Genomic DNA, 18,176 nt, shown 5'->3' with positions numbered 1-18,176 from the left:
TTATTTTTTTGTTTTTCAGTACTTTGTGAAGAAGATGGAAGCTTCTTGTGCAGAAGTGGGGTTTGCATCCCAAGGATTCTGCAGTGCAATGGCTTTAATGATTGTGATGACTGGAGCGATGAATTGCATTGCAGTAAGTTGCCTAAGTTGCGTCAGACAAAATATTAAGGCGAAAAACAGCATTACAGCTATTGGAGTGAACTTGTACTCATCCACTGTATCTGTATAATAGGTGGTCCTTGACCTACAATAGCAACTAACAGTGGAATTTTGGTTGTAAGTCATGTGATGATGAGGAGACTACAGGACTGGACCTAATGTTATGATGTTTTACAGCAGTCATTAAATGAATCCAGTGGCCATAAGTCTGAGTTATGTGGTTGCCAAGTGAAACATGCAGTCGTAAGTCTGAATCTATTCTCAGAAGAGGGCAACCAAAGTAATGAGTAGGATCAAACAAAAACATTCTTTAATTTGGGAAGGAAGCAGTGGTGAAATTCAATTTTTTTAACTATCGGTTCTGTGGGCGTGGCTTGGTGGGCTTGGCAGGGGAAGGATACTGCAAAATCCCCACTCCTGGGGGAAAGATATTGCATAATCCCCATTCCCACCCGACTCTGGGGCCAGCCAGAGGTGGTATTTGCCGGTTCTCTGAACTACTCAAAATTTCCGCTACCTCTAATGTTTCGTGACCATTGGCCACTATCGAAAACAAAATCCTAAACTAAGATGAGTCTTGGTTTAATTCCAGCTCTACATGGGGCTGCCCCTGAAGAGTGTTCGGAGACTACAGCTGATCCAGAATGCAGCCGCGTGAGTGATATTGGGTGTACCTAGATACACCCATGTTACACCTATCCTTCGCGAGCTGCACTGGCTTCCTATCAGTCTCCGAACGCGCTTCAAGGTGCTGGTTATCACCTTTAAAGCCCTACATGGCCTAGGACCCGGATATCTGCAAGACCACCTCCTGCCACATATCTCCCAACGGCCGATAAGATCTCACAGGCTGGGCCTTCTCCGGGTGCCGTCGGCCGGACAATGCCGGCTGACGACCCCTCGGGGGAGGGCCTTCTCTGTAGCTGCTCCGGCCCTGTGGAACGACCTACCCGCAGAGATCCGGACCCTTCCCACGCTCTCGGCCTTCTGAAAAGCCACTAAAACCTGGCTGTTCCGGCAGGCCTGGGGCTGTTGACCCCATGAACGAGGTCCAGCCCCACCTAGGTTGAGTGTAGGGTGTGTTGCTTTTAAATCTGTTTTCTCTTTCCCTATATTTTAACTTTTATTTTTACTCTTGCATTTTGTAAGCCGCCCGGAGTCCTACGAGATTGGGCGGCATATAAATTTATAAAATTACAATTACAATTACAGCAGGGTTCCAACAATATTAGGTTCTTAGATAGTAGTCCTGACTGGATTATGCTGAGAAAATCTTCCAGACAGGCCTGTGCAACCTTCTTGATTATTATAGTCAGAAATACTATATTTGAAACCAGCCAGTTTCAATCTCCAACTCTTCTGAGTGAAGGGAAGGTATGTCTAATGGCCTCCTTAAAGCAGGAGTAGATCAGGGGTGGGCTTCAAAATTTTTAGCAAGGGGTTCTCTGCCCGGTTGCTGGGTGGGCATGGCTTAGTCGGCCTCCTGCACCACAGCGCGGGGGGGGGGTCCCCTCCCTGGGCTCTGGAGGCTGGAAATGGGCCCATTTCTGGCCTTTCCGAACTTCCAGTATTTTTGCCCTTCCCGAGCCTCCGCCCATGCCCTGCACTTAACCTGCATCCCAAACGGGCCGCGTGTAGACTCCTGGGAGAGGAGGCGTGGGCGGGGCCAGCCAGTAGTGGGATTTGGGTGTTCTCCGAACTGCACAGAATCTTAACTAGAGGTTCTTCCGAACCCTTGCGAACCCCTAGCAGCCCCTGGAGTAGATCATTGGCTGACTTGGCGCTATTGAAAGAATGAAACTAGCGTTAATTTTAAACGTTATCGAATAATTTGTAAAATATCAGGAATTAATCTTTCGCTTGGGGGAAGGGACTATCTTGGTTCAACCAAACTAAGCTTTTAAAAGAACATATTTCTGTTTTGCAGATTGCAGTGAAGAGCTTTTCCGCTGCGACACTGGGAGATGCCTCAATTATACCTTTGTTTGTGATGGTTACGATGATTGCGGAGATTTTAGTGACGAACAGAATTGTGGTAAAGGAAAAATACTTTTTTTTAAAGCTTGGGGGAAGTGGTTTAATCCCAAAAGAGTTGAATACAGACATTGTTAGATATGTAACATGCAGTACCACTGATAGCTGTGTTTGTTCTAAAATCACAGTTCCCTCGTTCTAGAGTCAATTCTGGAACAGACAGAAGCCAAGAATTAGCATAGAAGCAATAATTACCACTATTTGATCATACAGATCAAAAGGTTTAAACTTGTTCTTCATGTTCTCTGTGTATTATTCAGGTCTGAATGGAGAAGCCTATACACATTTATATGGATTTTCTGCAACCTGCACATAATTGTATATCAAAGTGATATACTATATTAGTAAAAACTGGTCTTATAATGATGAAAAAACATATCATAAAATGCACTCTTAGGAAATTTTTATATTTAGAATTTCCTTCAGTTACTTGTTGACAAGCCAATGAGACCAATATCAAATTAGACAGATGAGAAGATAAAGAATATATGACTTCCCTAAAGTATCGGCAGGCCATAATAACCCTGTCTGAAGGACATCCTATTCTAATCCAGTTCATTAAAAACATTTTTTATTCCAATTTCCTTGTTCCAGAATTTTCCATTGGATTCAGGTCCAGCTCCTTTACCACAACTAACAAGGTCATCATTCTTCATTTCAGTTTTTCTGAATGTTTATCTAAATATTCAGTAATTTAATATCATGTAAAGACTGTGGCCCTTGTATGAAATTGGATTGAGCAGGATAGATAAACAAAGGTAGCATTGTTGTTCATCTACATCCCAGCATCACAGTCTACATTTTGGTATCAGCTTTTGACCACTCCACACTCCACACACACACACACCGCACATGCGCACAGGTCTCACTGAAGCCTCCAGACTTCCAGTAGGCTGGTTGGGCCATTTTTCGCCCTCCCCAGGCTTTAGGAAAGTCTCCGGAGCCTTGTAGGGTCTGGGCAACTGAATGGTGCTGTTTACTGGCCGGATGCCCTTCCTGTTGCCAATGCAGAACTATATTCAGCAGATTTATTCTCGTGGTGCCCAGAGAGAGAAATATCTGCCTCTACCTAGGATTCGAACTCACAGCCTCCGGATTGTGAGGGCGAGAGCTCCCCCTCCTGGCCACTGCACCACTCCTGTTGAATCTGGAATATAAACAGAAGATTAGCTAAAATGGCCCACTGAATTCCAGTCAATGTTCTTAATGATTACACTTACTGTACATCCGTGTGGATAACAGAAGAAAAGCATTTCTTAAGTCAGCATCCTGCTAGCCAGTTTTTCTACTAAGTAACGAAGAAACATTGTCTGTGTTTGTCGATGTTATCTATTAAAGATTGTAATGTCGTGACTCAATATCAGTGTGGAGATGGGAGATGCATAGCCCTGGATTGGATCTGCGACGGTGATCCTGACTGCCTCGACAAATCAGACGAAACCAACTGTTGTAAGTTAGTAGATAGTTTGTGTTTTGATAAAAGAAGTGTAGCATCTTCATATATAGATTTCCTTGGGGATCTTATCTGAAGTCTCTCATCCGGCATAACCCAAAAATATCACTTCCGATACAAAGTTTACAGGTAAAATGCTACTTTGCTAAGTTATCTTAGTAGTATAGCATTAGTATGTACTATGTGGATGTCTTCCAAATCCTGTGATTATTCTTTGCTGGTGTGTATGCCTTTGAGTCAGGGGTGACTCTTGGCAATTACCGTATTTTTTGGAGTATAAGATGAACCTTTTCTCCTCAAAAATAGACGCTGAAAATCTGGGTGCGTCTTATACACTGAATACAGCATTTTTTGCCTCTCGCAATCCCGCCCCCTTCACCAAAATGGTCGTGCATGGCTTTTAAGAGACTTCCAGAGTGCTCCTAGGGGATGGGGAGGGCAAAAATGAGTGAAAAACAGGCAGTTGTTTGCTCATTCGCCCCCCCCCCCTGCCCTCGGGAGCACTCTATAAGCTTCCTAAAGGCTATTCATGCCCTTATTTTTGAAAAAAAGGGCCTGTTTTCACAAAAAAGAGCCGAGGTGGCGCAGTGGTTAAATGCAGCACTGCAGGCTACTGCTAGATCAGCAGTTCAGCGGTTCAAATCTCACCGGCTCAGGGTTGACTCAGCCTTCCATCCTTCCGAGGTGGGTAAAATGAGGACCCAGATTGTTGGGGGCAATATGCTGACTCTCTGTAAACCACTTAGAGAGGGCCGAAAGCCCTATGAAGCGGTATATAAGTCTACTGCTATTGCTATAAAAAAAAAAGGGCGTTTTTGGGAGGTTTGCGGAGTGCAAAACCTTTTTTTATATTTTGCCTCTTCAAAACCTTGGTGTATCTTATACTCCAAAAAATACGGCACCTCTGGACAAGTCCCTGCAGTTTTCGTTGCAAGATTTTTGGAAGTGGATGGCCATTGCCTCTTTCCCAATGCTGACCCAAAATCACCTGGCTGGCTTCGGGCTTAAGAGGAGGAAATTATAATTTCATACAGTGTCTCAGCACTTTTTAAATCCATAGATCCCATGGGTGGGATCCTACCAGTTTTAACAATCAGCTCACTGAGCATGTGGGCATGTGCACAGTTTACAGAGAAATCACCTTCCACATTACTGCTGGGGAGGAAAACAGCTGGGCTTCAGAAAAGGGAATATAGGTAAGCGGCTAAGATGCTGAGCTTGTCGATCAAAGGTTTGGCAGTTCGAATCCCTAGCGCCACATAATGGAGTGAGCTCATGTTACTTGTCCCAGCTTCTGCCAACCTAGAAATTCAAAATCATGTAAAAATGCAAGTAGAAAAATAGGAACCACCTTTGGTGGGAAGGTAACAGCACTCCATGTGCCTTTGGCATTTAGTCATGCCAGCCACATGACCACGGAGACGTCTTCGGACAGCGTTGGCTCTTCGGCTTCGAAACGGAGATGAGCACCGCCCCTCTAGACCCGGAGACGACTAGCAAACATGTGCAGTCAGTAGAAGTAGCCCACAGTACTGCACTCTAACCACTGCGCCACCACAGCTGTCTAGTCTCTTCTTAAAACCCTTCAGTGATGGAGCACCCACAACTTCTGAAGGCAACTTCTGTTCCACTGGTTAATCGTTCTCACTGTTAGGAAATTTCTCCTTAGTTCTAGGTTGCTTAAGATGGGTCTAGAATTCACCTGGGTCATGGCCTGGTGCTTCGGCACTATATCAAGGTGGCCCTTTGCTTATCTGCAGTAGTGGTGAATATCTATAGCTCAGGTGTAGGATGAGGATAAAGTTTGGTTTGGTTTCCTGCCCACAACCTCGGAGAATAAATGTTTACCCTTTGCTTTGTTTGAAGAAATATCCTTCTGGGTTCAGTTCCAAGCGGGGGGAAAAGACACTGGATTCATCGAAGTTGCTTGGAAAGAAGGTTTATTGATGATGGACAGGACCACATGGTTTGAGGTCCTGGGCAAAAAAAAGGGAAGAGATGCTGAGAGTTCCTGGGTTTTATGCCCTCTCTGGGCTTTTGAATTTGAGCTTGTGTTCTGATTGGTTGTCAGACTCCCATGAAGGGCATGCATGAGCAACTCTGTAGGCTGTCCTGAGTCCCAGGCTTGGTTGACTCTTGCAGGGTGATGATGTAATGAAAGGGCTTTGGGCAATTCGTACTATGGCTCTGCCTGAAAGAGGTAGATCTTTGTTATGTGGAATAGACTGACCTGGGCCTTAATGGCCCATTGATAAAGGTGGGGAGGGGAGCTGAGTTTCTGCCTCCTTTTTAGGGGAAATATCCTGCCTTTTTTTTAATATTTCCTAAAATATTTCAATTTTCTAGCAGAGGGGTGGGTGCTAACTTCCTTCATGTTATTTCTTCATTATTTTAACCGTGTAACAGAAATATCCTATCCGTATCCTATTTTGTATTGTAGGTTTTCTGACATGCCCGTATATGAATGAAGTAAGTCATTGTAATTTATGGGAAATGAAAAGTCTATAAAATGCATACACTATAAAGTGTACCCAAACATGAAGCCGACCTGCTGGAAGTGTAAAAAAGTACAAGGGACCTATTATCACATATGGTGGACCTGCCCGGAAACACAAAAATATTGGACAAAAATTTGGAAATGGGTGCAAGAAATTACAGGAGAACAGATAAAATACAAACCCGAAATCTTTCTGCTGGGAATAATCAAAGGGAAATATACAAAGAAAATTAAGTACATATTAACACATCTGCTAACTACAGCTAGAATAGCATTTGCCCAATACTGGAAACAAAATAATACCCCCTCGGAGGAATTGGTGATTTAAAAAAAAAATAGATTGTGCAGAGATGGACAAATTAACACTGAAATTAAAAGATAAAGAAGAGTCGGAATATTGTGAAATTTGGAACAATTGGTACAAACGGCTGCAAAACAAGAATAAAATTAATTAATCCAAAAAAACAATTTATATAAATATATATAGAACTGTGTATAAAGGTGTGTAAATATAGAAGTGAAATATTATATACATGTACAGGTATGATGACATAACCATGTTGATGTCATGACTGTAAGGTGTTGTAGAAGGGAAAAAATAATAATAAAAAATCTGCTAATAGAAAAGCCTATAAAGTGACCGTCTTCTTGTTTCCAGCATGCCATAGCCAAGGACTGGTGGAATGCAGAAACGGGCAGTGTGTGCCCAGTGCTTTCCAATGTGATGGAGACAATGATTGCAAGGATGGAAGTGATGAAGAGAATTGCGGTGGAAGTAAGGGTCTACTACTTACCTTGTCCCCTACTCAAATTGCTGGAGAAAAGCTCTAAGATAGGAGCGTCAAACTCACATCATCATGGTGGTGTCACATGACCTATTAGGACATCCCCCCCCTTGCTAAACCGGGCGTGGCCAGCCCGTGACGCATTTGACCCACGGGCTGGGAATTTGACAACCCTGATTTAAGAGCTTCCATTGGAAAAATGATATTTACTTTGTTCTATGGGTTCTTTTGAGGATGGTGGCTGAGATTGTTCGTTTGGTAAACACCCCAGTGTTCAATGTGCTTTGTAACTCAGAACACAATATATTGTGAGAACGTCATATGGCAGTGATGGCTAACCTTTTCTGGACCGACTGCCCAAAGCATGCACGCGCCCGAACTCCCAAAATGCAAGGCGCACAGCCCTCTGCATGTGCCCCGCCCCTGCGCATGCACCCCCACATGCGCTCACGCTCCCCCACATGCACCCCACCCCCTGTGCATGCGCCCGCCCTCCAATATGTGCCCTGCAGGGCCCTGCACAGCAAAGACCTGAAGACTAGCTGGCTGCTGGTAGACATGAGCGCATGCGCCACAGAGCTGAGCTGGGGCGACGGCTCGCGTGCCCACGGAGGGCGCTGAGTGTCACCTCTGGCACATGTGCCACAGGTTTGCCATCACGGTTATATGGGTTTGGAGTCTCATAATACTTCTGCAGAGTCACCATTTTTCTATATACCATTGTTTTGATTTATTCAATACAATACAATAGCAGAGTTGGAAGGGACCTTGGAAGTCTTCTAGTCCAACCCCCTGCCTAGGCAGGAAACCCTATACCGTTTCAAACAAATGGCTATCCAACATCTTCTTAAAGGCTTCCAGTGTTGGGGCATTCACAACTTTTGGAGGCAAGTTGTTCCACAGATTAATTGTTCTATCTGTCAAGAAATTTCTCCTCAGTTCTAAGTTGCTTCTCTCCTTGATTAGTTTCCACCCCTTGCTTCTTGTTCTACCCTTAGGTGCCTTGGAGAATAGTTTGACTCCCTCTTCCTTGTGGCAACCCCTGAGATATTGGAACACTGCTATCATGTCTCCCCTAGTCCTTCTTTCTCTGAAACTAGACATACCCTGTTCCTGCAACCGTTCTTCATATGCTTTAGCCTCCAGTCCCCTAATCCTCTTTGTTGCTCTTCTCTGCACTCTTTCTAGAATCTCCACATCTTTTCTACATCATGGTGACCAAAACTGGATGCAGTATTCCCAGTGTGTCCTTACCAAGGCATTATAAAGTGGTATTAACATTTCACTTGATGTCGATTCTATCCCTCTGTTTATGTAGCCTAGAACTGTGTTGGCTTTTTTGGCAGCTGCTACACACGGCTGGCTCATATTTAAATGGTTGTCCACTAGGACTCCAAGATCCCTCTTACAGTTACTACTATGGAGCAAGGTACCACCTATACTGTACCTGTGCATTTTGTTTTTCTTGCCTAAATGTAGAACCTCACTCTTTTCACCATTGAATTTCATTTGCCCAATGTTCAAGTTTGTCAAGATCCTTCTGTATCTTAAGCCTGTCTTCTGGAGTGTTGGCTATTCCTGCCAGCTTGGTGTCACCTGCAAATTTGATGACTTCCCCATTTATTCCCTCATCCAAATCATAGTTGAAGATGTTGAAGAGTACTGGGCCTAAAACAGAGTTTTGGGGTACTCCACTGCATACTTCCTTCTATGTACCACTGTTGTACCACCTTCTTTGTTCCATGCTTAGATGAAGCTCATTTATGAGGGCCCTGGACTAAAACAAGCAAAGATTACTTGCAATATGCAACAGCCACCAATTCCCACATCCATACATGGCTATTGTGTCCCTATGATATAATTCACCGATAGAGATAAGATTTTTGGATGATCTCTCCTTTTTGTTGTTCTTCTGATTTGCTTTTGCTTTTCTCTCTCTCTCTCTCTCTCTCTCTCTCATTCTCTCTCTCTCTCTCTCTCTCTTCTTTTTCTTTTTCAGTAGGTGACATGATTAGAAGTTAGAAAGGATTGAAAGAAAAAGTCTTTTGGTAAAGGGTGACAAGATTAAAAGTTAGAATAAGTGATAGAAACAAGAGAAGGAAGAATACTAGCATATACATTTTTATGCAACAAAATAAAAGTAATAACAAGAGAAAACATGGAATAATTGAACAATGATAGATTGCAACCTAATACAAATGTGTACTATGATTAGAAATACATGTTGAGTGAATGTAATAATTATGATTAACTTGACTCGTTTTATTTGTATTAGATTGTATGACACCCAGGTACCAAACTGATCACCCATTGATTTGATATAGCAATAGCAATAGCAGTTAGACTTATATACCGCTTCATAGGGCTTTCAGCCCTTTCTAAGTGGTTTACAGAGTCAGCATATTGACCCCAACAATCTGGGTCCTCATTTCACCCACCTCGGAAGGATGGAAGGCTGAGTCAACCCTGAGCCGGTGAGATTTGAACCGCCGAACTGCAGATAGCAGTCAGCTGAAGTGGCCTGCAGTACTGCACCCTAACCACTGCGCCACCTCAGCTCTATATATTTATTTAAAAATTGGGGGGGGGGAAACTTGAAATTTATTTTAAAAAATAGAGAGATAAGATTTTTGTTGTTCTTCTCCTAGGCCAAAGATTATGCCATGAAAGAGATCAGAAGTGTAATTCAACTTCCTGTCCTGATCCTTGTAGGCATTCTCCTCTCTGTGACGTGAACAGTACCCAAGTGAATTGCAGTGAGTAGCTTTGTGATTTTATAAAAGGTTTTTTTTTAAAGAAGAAGATAAACATTAATACAAACTAATGTAACTTGCGAAAAAGAAAGAAATCAAAATGAAAGCTAAAAGAAGGAAGCAAACAGAAAAGAAATAAGTAGAAAGAAATTCCGTTCTTCTTTACAGCATTTATAATTATATACAATTATAAATCTATCTCTTAATCCATGGTTACATCACAACTCTCCTTCATATAATCTCTCCTCTATAATGTTCAAAATCACAAACCATAAGTTCCTTGTTTTCTGTTTCACGTTAAAAAAAAAAATCTCTGAAGGGTTTTCAGCCAGCAATAAACATAGTATTTTCTCAGATCAAAGGAATTGATTTAGCCCCGTATGAGCGAGTTCCATGACAAAGTATTGCTTTTTGGATTGTTGCCTCTTCTGTACAATTTCTAATAGCCTCTGTGTTTCTATTACCGACATTGGCGCACTTCAGAAAACATGTTTAGTTGCTTGTGAGGATTAATTGTCATGTATCACACAAATGAAATCATTTTGATTCAGTCAGACAAAGGAAAGCAAAGTTTCACATGTTTACTTGCATCTAAAAAGACATACTGTGTGCCTGCCTCTTTTCCCCAAGTTTTTATTTTCACATGCTTCCTGTCCTTTCTTCCAACTGGGCTTTCCTTGTTTCGCCGTTTCTCAAAATACTTTATGAACAGAATGCACAGTCAGATGTGAAAGCTTCTCTCTGAATCTGCACCCTTGTTCATTTCAACGTACTGTATAGGGTTAAAGCGAGAGATTGAAGTTAACACACAGTAGAATTGGATATGTGTCCATTTTTTTCCTACTTTGTAGTTTCTTTGGTGGTGGTCCTTATGGGGTGGGATGTAGGAAAATTCATTGCGTCAAAGAGAAAATAGTTTGTAGGCAGGTTTCTCTCCTTTGTAAGATTCCTTGTATATATTATGATTCTTGAAACTATCTTATAATAGCAATAGCAATAGCAGTTAGACTTATATACCGCTTCATAGGGCTTTCAGCCCTCTCTAAGCGGTTTACAAAGTCAGCATATCGCCCCCACAATCTGGGTCATCATTTTACCCACCTTGGAAGGATGGAAGGCTGAGTCAACCTTGAGCCGGTGAGATTAGAACCGCTGAACTGCAGATAGCAGTCAGCTGAAGTGGCCTGCAGTACTGCACTCTACCCACTGCGCCACCTCGGCTCTAGAGCCGTGATGGTGAACTTATGGCACTCTCTGTGGGGGAATGCAATCCATCATCCCAGCTCAGCTCCACCACGTATGCGCATGCACCTCCCGCCGGCCAGCTGATTTTTGGGTCGCATACGCAGGGGGTGGGGAGAGCGCGGGACGGTGCAGTGTTCACTCCCGCGGCTCATTTTTGGTCCTGCAAAGGAGGCCTACTAGGCCCAAAATGGAGCCCAGGAGAGGGTTACACACATATCCATGGGGGCGGGGGAACTCAGGGAGTCATGTGCACATGCGCAGGGGGTGTCGTGCTTGTATTGCATTATGGGGGCGGGTTTGCGCGCACATGCTTTCAGCACACGATGACAAAACGGTTAGTCATCACTGTCCTAAAGTAGTTATTTCTGTATCGTTAAATCAATTTCTGTTTTATCCTGCCCAGGTCAATGTGAACACATTACGCTGGAATTGTGCCTGAACCTTCCGTACAATTATACGCATTATCCCAACTATTTAGGCCATCGGACGCAGAAGGAAGCCTCTATTAGCTGGGAATCTTCTCTCTTCCCAGCCTTGGTTCAAACTAACTGTTACAAATACCTGATGTTTTTTGCCTGTACCATCTTAGTTCCAAAATGTGATTTTCAGACAAATGAGCGTATCCCACCCTGCAGGTAAAGTGCTATATTATTTTGGCTCTAAAAATAAATAAACAAACGAAACACAATGAAATGTAAATTATAGCTAGCTGGTCCAGCTGTGTGGTTCTTGTATGCTTTCTGGTTCTGCCTTTATTTACTCTTTAATTCGTTTCTTTGGCTTTCAGTACATAGGTCCTTATTTTCAATCTTTTTAGCATTTTCAGCATGGGCAAATTGTGCCATTTGGGTGATGCCATCACAATGTCTGTCCCAAACGTCTCCTCCTTCATGGCCAATATTATTATCCCAAAGGTGTGTTTTTCAAGAGGCAACTGGACTTTCTGGTTTTTCTTTGAAGATGTTTCACTTCTCATCCAAGAAGCTTCTTCATGAATGTTTATTTTTTGAATGTTTATTTCATTTGTATGCTGCCCTTTCCCCCCGAAGGGGGATTCAGGGCGGCACACAACTCAAACAAGGGAAGGGGGATACAGACAATTTGACAACAACACAAAACAATACATAATTTAAAAAGCGCAACAATCATACCATTCGAGATAGGGGCAATGGTTCTTTAGCCCCAGGCCTGTCCGAACAGCCAGGTTTTAAGGGCTTTGCGGAAGGCCTGGAGGGTGGTGAGGGTGCGAATCTCCACGGGGAGCTCGTTCCAGAGGGTCGGAGCAGCCACAGAGAAGGCTCTCCTCCGGGTAGTCGCCAGTCGACACTGGCCGGCGGATGGAATTCGGAGGAGGCCTAGTCTGTGGGATCTAATCGGTCTGGTGGAGGTAATTGGCAGCAGGCGGTCTCTCAAGTACCCAGGTCCAATACCATGAAGGGCTTCAGCTCTGCTGAAGGCTCTTCCCCACCATCCAGTCAGAGCTGAAGAAGCTTCTTGGATGAGAAGCGAAACATCTTTAAAAAAAAAACCAGGAAGTCCAGTTGCCTCTTGAAAAAGCCCTTTTGGGACTGGATGACTGAGAATCTCCGCAGACTGTTATTATTGAGACTGTGTAAACAGAATCAACCAAATCTCCATCTTTTTCTTTTAGAAGGCAGAATGAAATCATTTGAATTTCTCTATTTTGGCTCTCCAAAGGGCTTCAAGGCCAACAGCACCACCAACAACAACCAATCTTTTAAAACACTCAATAAAGTTAAGTCAGCACATTTTTGGAGAGCCAATGATAAGCAAGAACTTAAAACAGATCAAACATTTTATGGAGTAAAGGACAATCCACTCTTATCCATAACATCTCTAAGAAACTTGTTTTAAAATCAGCATGCTGCTTATTGAAATAGGAAATTCAGTTTTCTCTTTGATTACCATCTAAAAATGCAGGTGCTGATTTAATGCAACTTGTGAGCCAACGCCTGACAATGCCTAAGCAAGCTATTAAGGAGATTTACAAGGGTTCAGAGATTTTGTTAGTTTGGAGGTCGTTTTACCCCTTCAGATTATCATCATCATCTTTTAACAACCCCGTAATCCCTTGTGGGGTGGAATCTGGGCAACTGAACGGAACTAGCAGAGTGTTTTAATGGCCAGATGCCCTTCCTGTTGCCAATGAGGAGTTTTGTTCAGCAGATATAGTCTCATTGTGCCCAGAGAGAGAAATATCTGCCTCTACCTAGGATTGAACTCACAGCCTCCTGATTGTGAGGCAAGGACTCCACCTCTAGGCCAAGGCACCACTCCTTTTCACCCCTTCAGATGAGAGGAAATAATTCTGTTATAGAATGGTTCTGAACTAGAATAGAAGCACAATATATGGAACTACCCATTTGAGGATTCTAGATACTAAACTCTATACTGTATATGCCTGTCCAGATTGGTGATGATGATGATCATAGTGAGAATGTAGTCTATTAGGCTGTCTTATCTGATCTTCTGGACATCCATGAATTATATCACTGTCTCTTTCTCTGCGGAAAAGGCTGCATTATCTGTATTAACAAAACGTAGTAGGAGAGGGGAACAATGAGACTCTTGGGTTTTCAGTTTTATATCAGCTGCAAAGCCAAAGAAAGAAGAGTAGAAATGGTGGTAAGCCTTCAGAATAGGTGGTTGGCTATTAGTGGTTGTATGTAATGTTAGACTACATGTTATGGCCCACCAGCAGCCAGGAGAGCTGGCAGCAGACTCGGACAATGAGGAGGTTGGGGAGGAAGATGGGCCAGTCCTGGAGTCTGGGGGAGGCTCTGATCCATCGCGACCCCATGGACAATGTTCCTCCAGGCCTTCCTGTCCTCTACCATCCTCTGGAGTCCATTTAAGCTCACGCCGACTGCTTCGGTGACTCCATCCAGCCACTTCATTCTCTGTCATCCCCTTCTTTTTTTGCCCTCAGTTTTTCCCAGCATTAGGCTCTTCTCCAGGGAGTCCTTCCTTCTCATTAGGTGGCCAAAGTATTTGAGTTTCATCTTCAGAATCTGGCACCGGTTGGATCGCCTTACAGTCCAAGGGACTTGTAGGAGTCTTCATCTCCAGCACCAGAGTTCAAAGGCCTCCATTCTTTGGCTCTCAGCCTTTCTTATGGTCCAACCTTCACAGCCATACATGGCAACTGGGAAAACCACAGCCTTTACTAGATGCACTTTTGATGTCTCTGCTTTTTAGTATGCTGCCTAGATTTGCCATATGAGTTTCTATTAGATTTTTTTCACTACATTTTCTACCATATGACTTTTAAATTGTGTTGTTTTAATGGGGCTTGTTATATGTATGTGAATATTTGTAATTACGTGATTATAGGTTTTTTTAACCTATTTCCCACTCTCTTTCCTCCTCCTTCCTTCTCCCTTCCTTCCTCTTGATCTTCTCAGGCCTCTTTGTGAGCAGTCCAAGGAACGTTGTGAATCTGTTCTTGGAATTGTCGGTTTACAGTGGCCGGAGGATACAGATTGCGCCCAGTTCCCAGAAGAAAATTCGGACAATCGAACTTGCCTGATGCCTGATGATAATGTAGAAGGTTATTTCTATTTCTCAACTTTTAACAGAATAGCAAAGTTGGAAGGACCTTGGGGGTCTTCTAATCCAACCTCCTGTTCAAGCAGGAGTCCCTATAGCATTTCAGACCATGAACCGACAAATGCGTGCCCGACAAATGCGCACCGACAAAACCACCGCGACAAAACGGCGACGTTGCAAGCGTGCCCACTAAAGCGCGGCAAAAAAAACCACGCCCACAAACACTCTATAAGCCTCCTAAAGGCTATGCATGCAATTTTTTTTGACAAACAATGCGCCCGTTTTCGTGAAAAACGGGTTGTTTTTTGCTCATTTCAGGGGAGCACCCCCCAAGAGCACTCTACAAGCCTCCTAAAGGTTATTCATGCCCCTTTTAAAAAAAGAATGGGACCATTTTTGCGAAAAACGGGCTGTTTTGGGGAGGTCTGCAGAGTGCAGAAACATTTTTTAAAATTTGCTTCTTCAAAATCTTGGTGCGTCTTATACTCCAGTGCATCTTATACTCCAAAAAATACAGTAAGTCTTCTCTAAACTGCGCACGAGAAGCAAGCCAGTTGTTAAACCGGTAGGATCCCACCCCTGATTTGAAGGCTGCTGCTCTCTTGTTCCTTTTTTTTTCTTTTATAGTTTGTATACACCCGTTAGTACAGCAGGAGTTTGAAACGATTGCTTTTTGTAATTTTCCTGGCAGAATGCTCACCCAGTCACTTCAAATGTCGTTCGGGGAGGTGCATCTTGGCTTCCAGAAGGTGTGATGGGCAACCAGATTGTGAGGACGATAGCGATGAAGATTACTGTGGTAAATGAATGAAGCAAGACTTCTAGAACTTTCAGCCAGAAGTTAACATAGCTATAGAACAGGCAACAACATTTGCATATCCGTGAAGGCAGGGGGTGAAATGCTACCGGTTCGGACCAGCTCACCCGAACCGGTAGCAAAGATGCCAGCTGTTCCCCCGAACCGGTAGTAAAAAAAATGCTACTGGTTCAGGCAAACCAGTTTTTTGACGATCAGCATGTGATTAATATTAATCTAAATCACGTGGCACAGCTGATTTAGACCCCCTCACTGTTTGCTTACCTCGCTGTTTGCTTACTTGATTGCCAGGCGCGCTGAGTACCAGGGTCTGCCCACCCACCCGGACGTCATTTTGACGCTCTGCTCATGCGCATAGATGGTGAGTGGTCACATTGCTACCAGCCCTTCATGGTATTGGACCTGGGTACTTGAGAGACCGCCTGCTGCCAATTACCTCCAATAGACCGATTAGATCCCACAGATTAGGCCTCCTCCGAATTCCATCCACTGGCCAATGCCGACTGGCGACCACCTGGAGGAGGGCCTTTTCTGTGGCTGCTCCGGCCCTCTGGAACGAGCTCCCCATGGAGATTCGGACCCTCACCACCCTCCAGGCTTTCCGCAAAGCCCTTAAAACCTGGCTGTTCCGACAGGCCTGGGGCTGATGAGTTCCTGTCCCCGCTTGAATGGTGTGTCTGTTGAGTTGTTTTTAAAATTGTGGTATTGTTTGTCTATGTCTTTTTTTTTCCCCTATTTGTATCCCCTATCCCCCCCCCCCCTGACTTGGGTTGTGAGCCGCCCTGAGTCCCTTCTGGGAAAAGGGCGGCATAGAAATACAATAAATTCAATTCAATTCAATTCAAACCGGTTGCAAAGGTAACTGGATTTCACCCCGGTGTAAAGGATTATTCCACTGTCCTCTGTATCCCATCTTTGGATATCAAGTGAAAAACACATTTTTAAGTCAATAAAAGCCACAATGTTGTGTATTCCTGCATTTTTATTTGAGTAGCTGATTGCTTGCTAGCTAGGCCAGTTCATAAGAATGAACACTTTGTCATGTCGGTTCCTTATGTCCAGGTTGCAAAGAAAGAGGTCTTTGGGAATGCCCGTCAAACAAGCTGTGTATTCACCACGCAATGATATGTGATGGTTTCCCAGATTGTCTTGACGATGTGGATGAAAAAAATTGCTGTAAGTATTTCAAATTGTGTTGCATTCTTCAGAGAGAGTCAAGGACACAGCAGATCCTTTCTCATTTAAATGGTTTTAATTTTACTCATTTCATTTCCTCTTCGATACCGAACAATCTTCCATCTTTGCCTTTATTAATTTCTAGCTTATTTTTTTTAATAACTGTGCTTTCATTTTGCCATCTTTTCTCTCTCTTCCTGCTATCTGCCTCCTTCCCTTTTCCCTCTGTCCCGAGATCCTCTTTCGTCTTGTCCTTTTGTCTGAATATCAATTATTTTTGCTAAGATTTCCCTTCCTGTCGTTCTTTATGAACTTTGCGTGCTTTGTCTATTCAAACAAAAGCGTTCGGAGACTACAACTGGTCCAGAATGCAGCCGCGCGAGCAATATTGGGTGTACCAAGATACACCCATGTTACACCCATCCTCCGCGAGCTGCACTGGCTCCTGATCGGTCTCCGAACGCGCTTCAAGGTGCTGGTTATCACCTTTAAAGCCCTACATGGCTTAGGACCTGGATATCTACGGGACTGTCTTCTGCCACATACCTCCCAGCGTCCGATAAGATCTCACAGGGTGAGCCTTCTCCGGGTGCCGTCAACTAGACAATGTCATTTGGTGGCTCCTCGGGGGAGGGCCTTCTCTGTAGCTGCCCCGGCCCTATGGAACGATCTACCCCCAGAGATCCAGACCCTCCCCACTCTCGCGGCCTTCCGAAAGTCTATTAAGACCTGGCTTTTCCGGCAGGCCTGGGGCTGTTGACCTCTTGAATGAGGTCCAGCCCCACTAAGGTTGAGTGCATGTTGTGCCTTTTTAACTGTCTTGTCTCTCTATTTCTTAATATTTTTTAGTATTCTTTTAAATTGTTTTTTTATGTAAGCCGCCCGGAGTCCTGCAGGATTGTGCGGCATATAAATTTATTAAACAAACGAACAAACAAAGGCCACAGAAAGAAGAGAGCAAAATAAATTACGCCCTTACCTATTTTACAACTGGCCTAAAATGCAGTTATTCAGATTTTTGCAGGCGAACTTTCTGAGCAAGAGTGAAAAGTAGGAAATGTATGGTGATACATGCAAACATTTCTGCCACTGCTGAGAGTTTAGAATTTACATTTCTTGTCGTTTATTTGGGAAGAAAACGTTCTAAATTTCTACTTTTTTTGTTTTATTTTAGTTTTGGTTTCTTCCCTTTAGTTTTATATTTCACAACAAGTATTAATAGTTCATAGGTTTGTCTTTATTGTGCTTTGATTAATTAATTCCTTGGCAAAGCCTAGGAGGCAATCAACATACTGTTGGGTACTGATTTTATTCCATTGTGGCAGTGTGTGGCTCCCTAGAAGCACTTTGCATATTGATAACAAATGGCGATTAAAGAACCTTTGTTCATTAAAACTCTGAAGAGGTTTTGGTTCTGTAGAGGTTTCACTAAACAGAGGCTTCGAGGGTTGATGCATTTTCATAACAAGGCATATTCAGGGTTTTTCATGCCTTTTCCCCCCTGAAATGTTTCATTCGTTTATGCAGTAATGAAACATTATTTTTTTCTTTCTGCCACTCTTAAGTAGTTAATTTGATTTTGTTGGAAGAAATGTCCTTCTTGGTTCAGTTCCAAGTGGGGAAAAAGACACTGGAAACATGGAGGCTGCTTGGAAAGATGGTTTTAATGGTGGACAGGATCACATGG

At 43.4% G+C, this 18,176-nt stretch overlaps 1 protein-coding gene across 1 annotated transcript in view; it reads left to right on the top strand.

The window, feature by feature from the left end:
- The window catches only part of CORIN (corin, serine peptidase), an 86,951-nt gene that overhangs the window by 52,167 nt on the left and 16,608 nt on the right, over nt 1-18,176 (top strand). The window contains exons 6-14 of the mRNA XM_087724780.1: nt 20-133; nt 2,087-2,194; nt 3,532-3,642; nt 6,802-6,918; nt 9,577-9,684; nt 11,330-11,561; nt 14,352-14,497; nt 15,188-15,295; nt 16,376-16,489. Coding sequence (XP_087580906.1) covers nt 20-133; nt 2,087-2,194; nt 3,532-3,642; nt 6,802-6,918; nt 9,577-9,684; nt 11,330-11,561; nt 14,352-14,497; nt 15,188-15,295; nt 16,376-16,489 — 1,158 coding nt within the window. The remainder of the gene's footprint in view (nt 1-19; nt 134-2,086; nt 2,195-3,531; nt 3,643-6,801; nt 6,919-9,576; nt 9,685-11,329; nt 11,562-14,351; nt 14,498-15,187; nt 15,296-16,375; nt 16,490-18,176) is intronic.

This window comes from Thamnophis sirtalis, unplaced genomic scaffold, assembly GCF_051295495.1.
Source record: "Thamnophis sirtalis isolate CommonGarterSnake01/CBP01778 unplaced genomic scaffold, rThaSir2_p1.2 scaffold_10, whole genome shotgun sequence".
NCBI lineage: Eukaryota > Metazoa > Chordata > Lepidosauria > Squamata > Natricidae > Thamnophis > Thamnophis sirtalis.
This window is presented reverse-complemented; position numbering and strand designations above follow the sequence as displayed.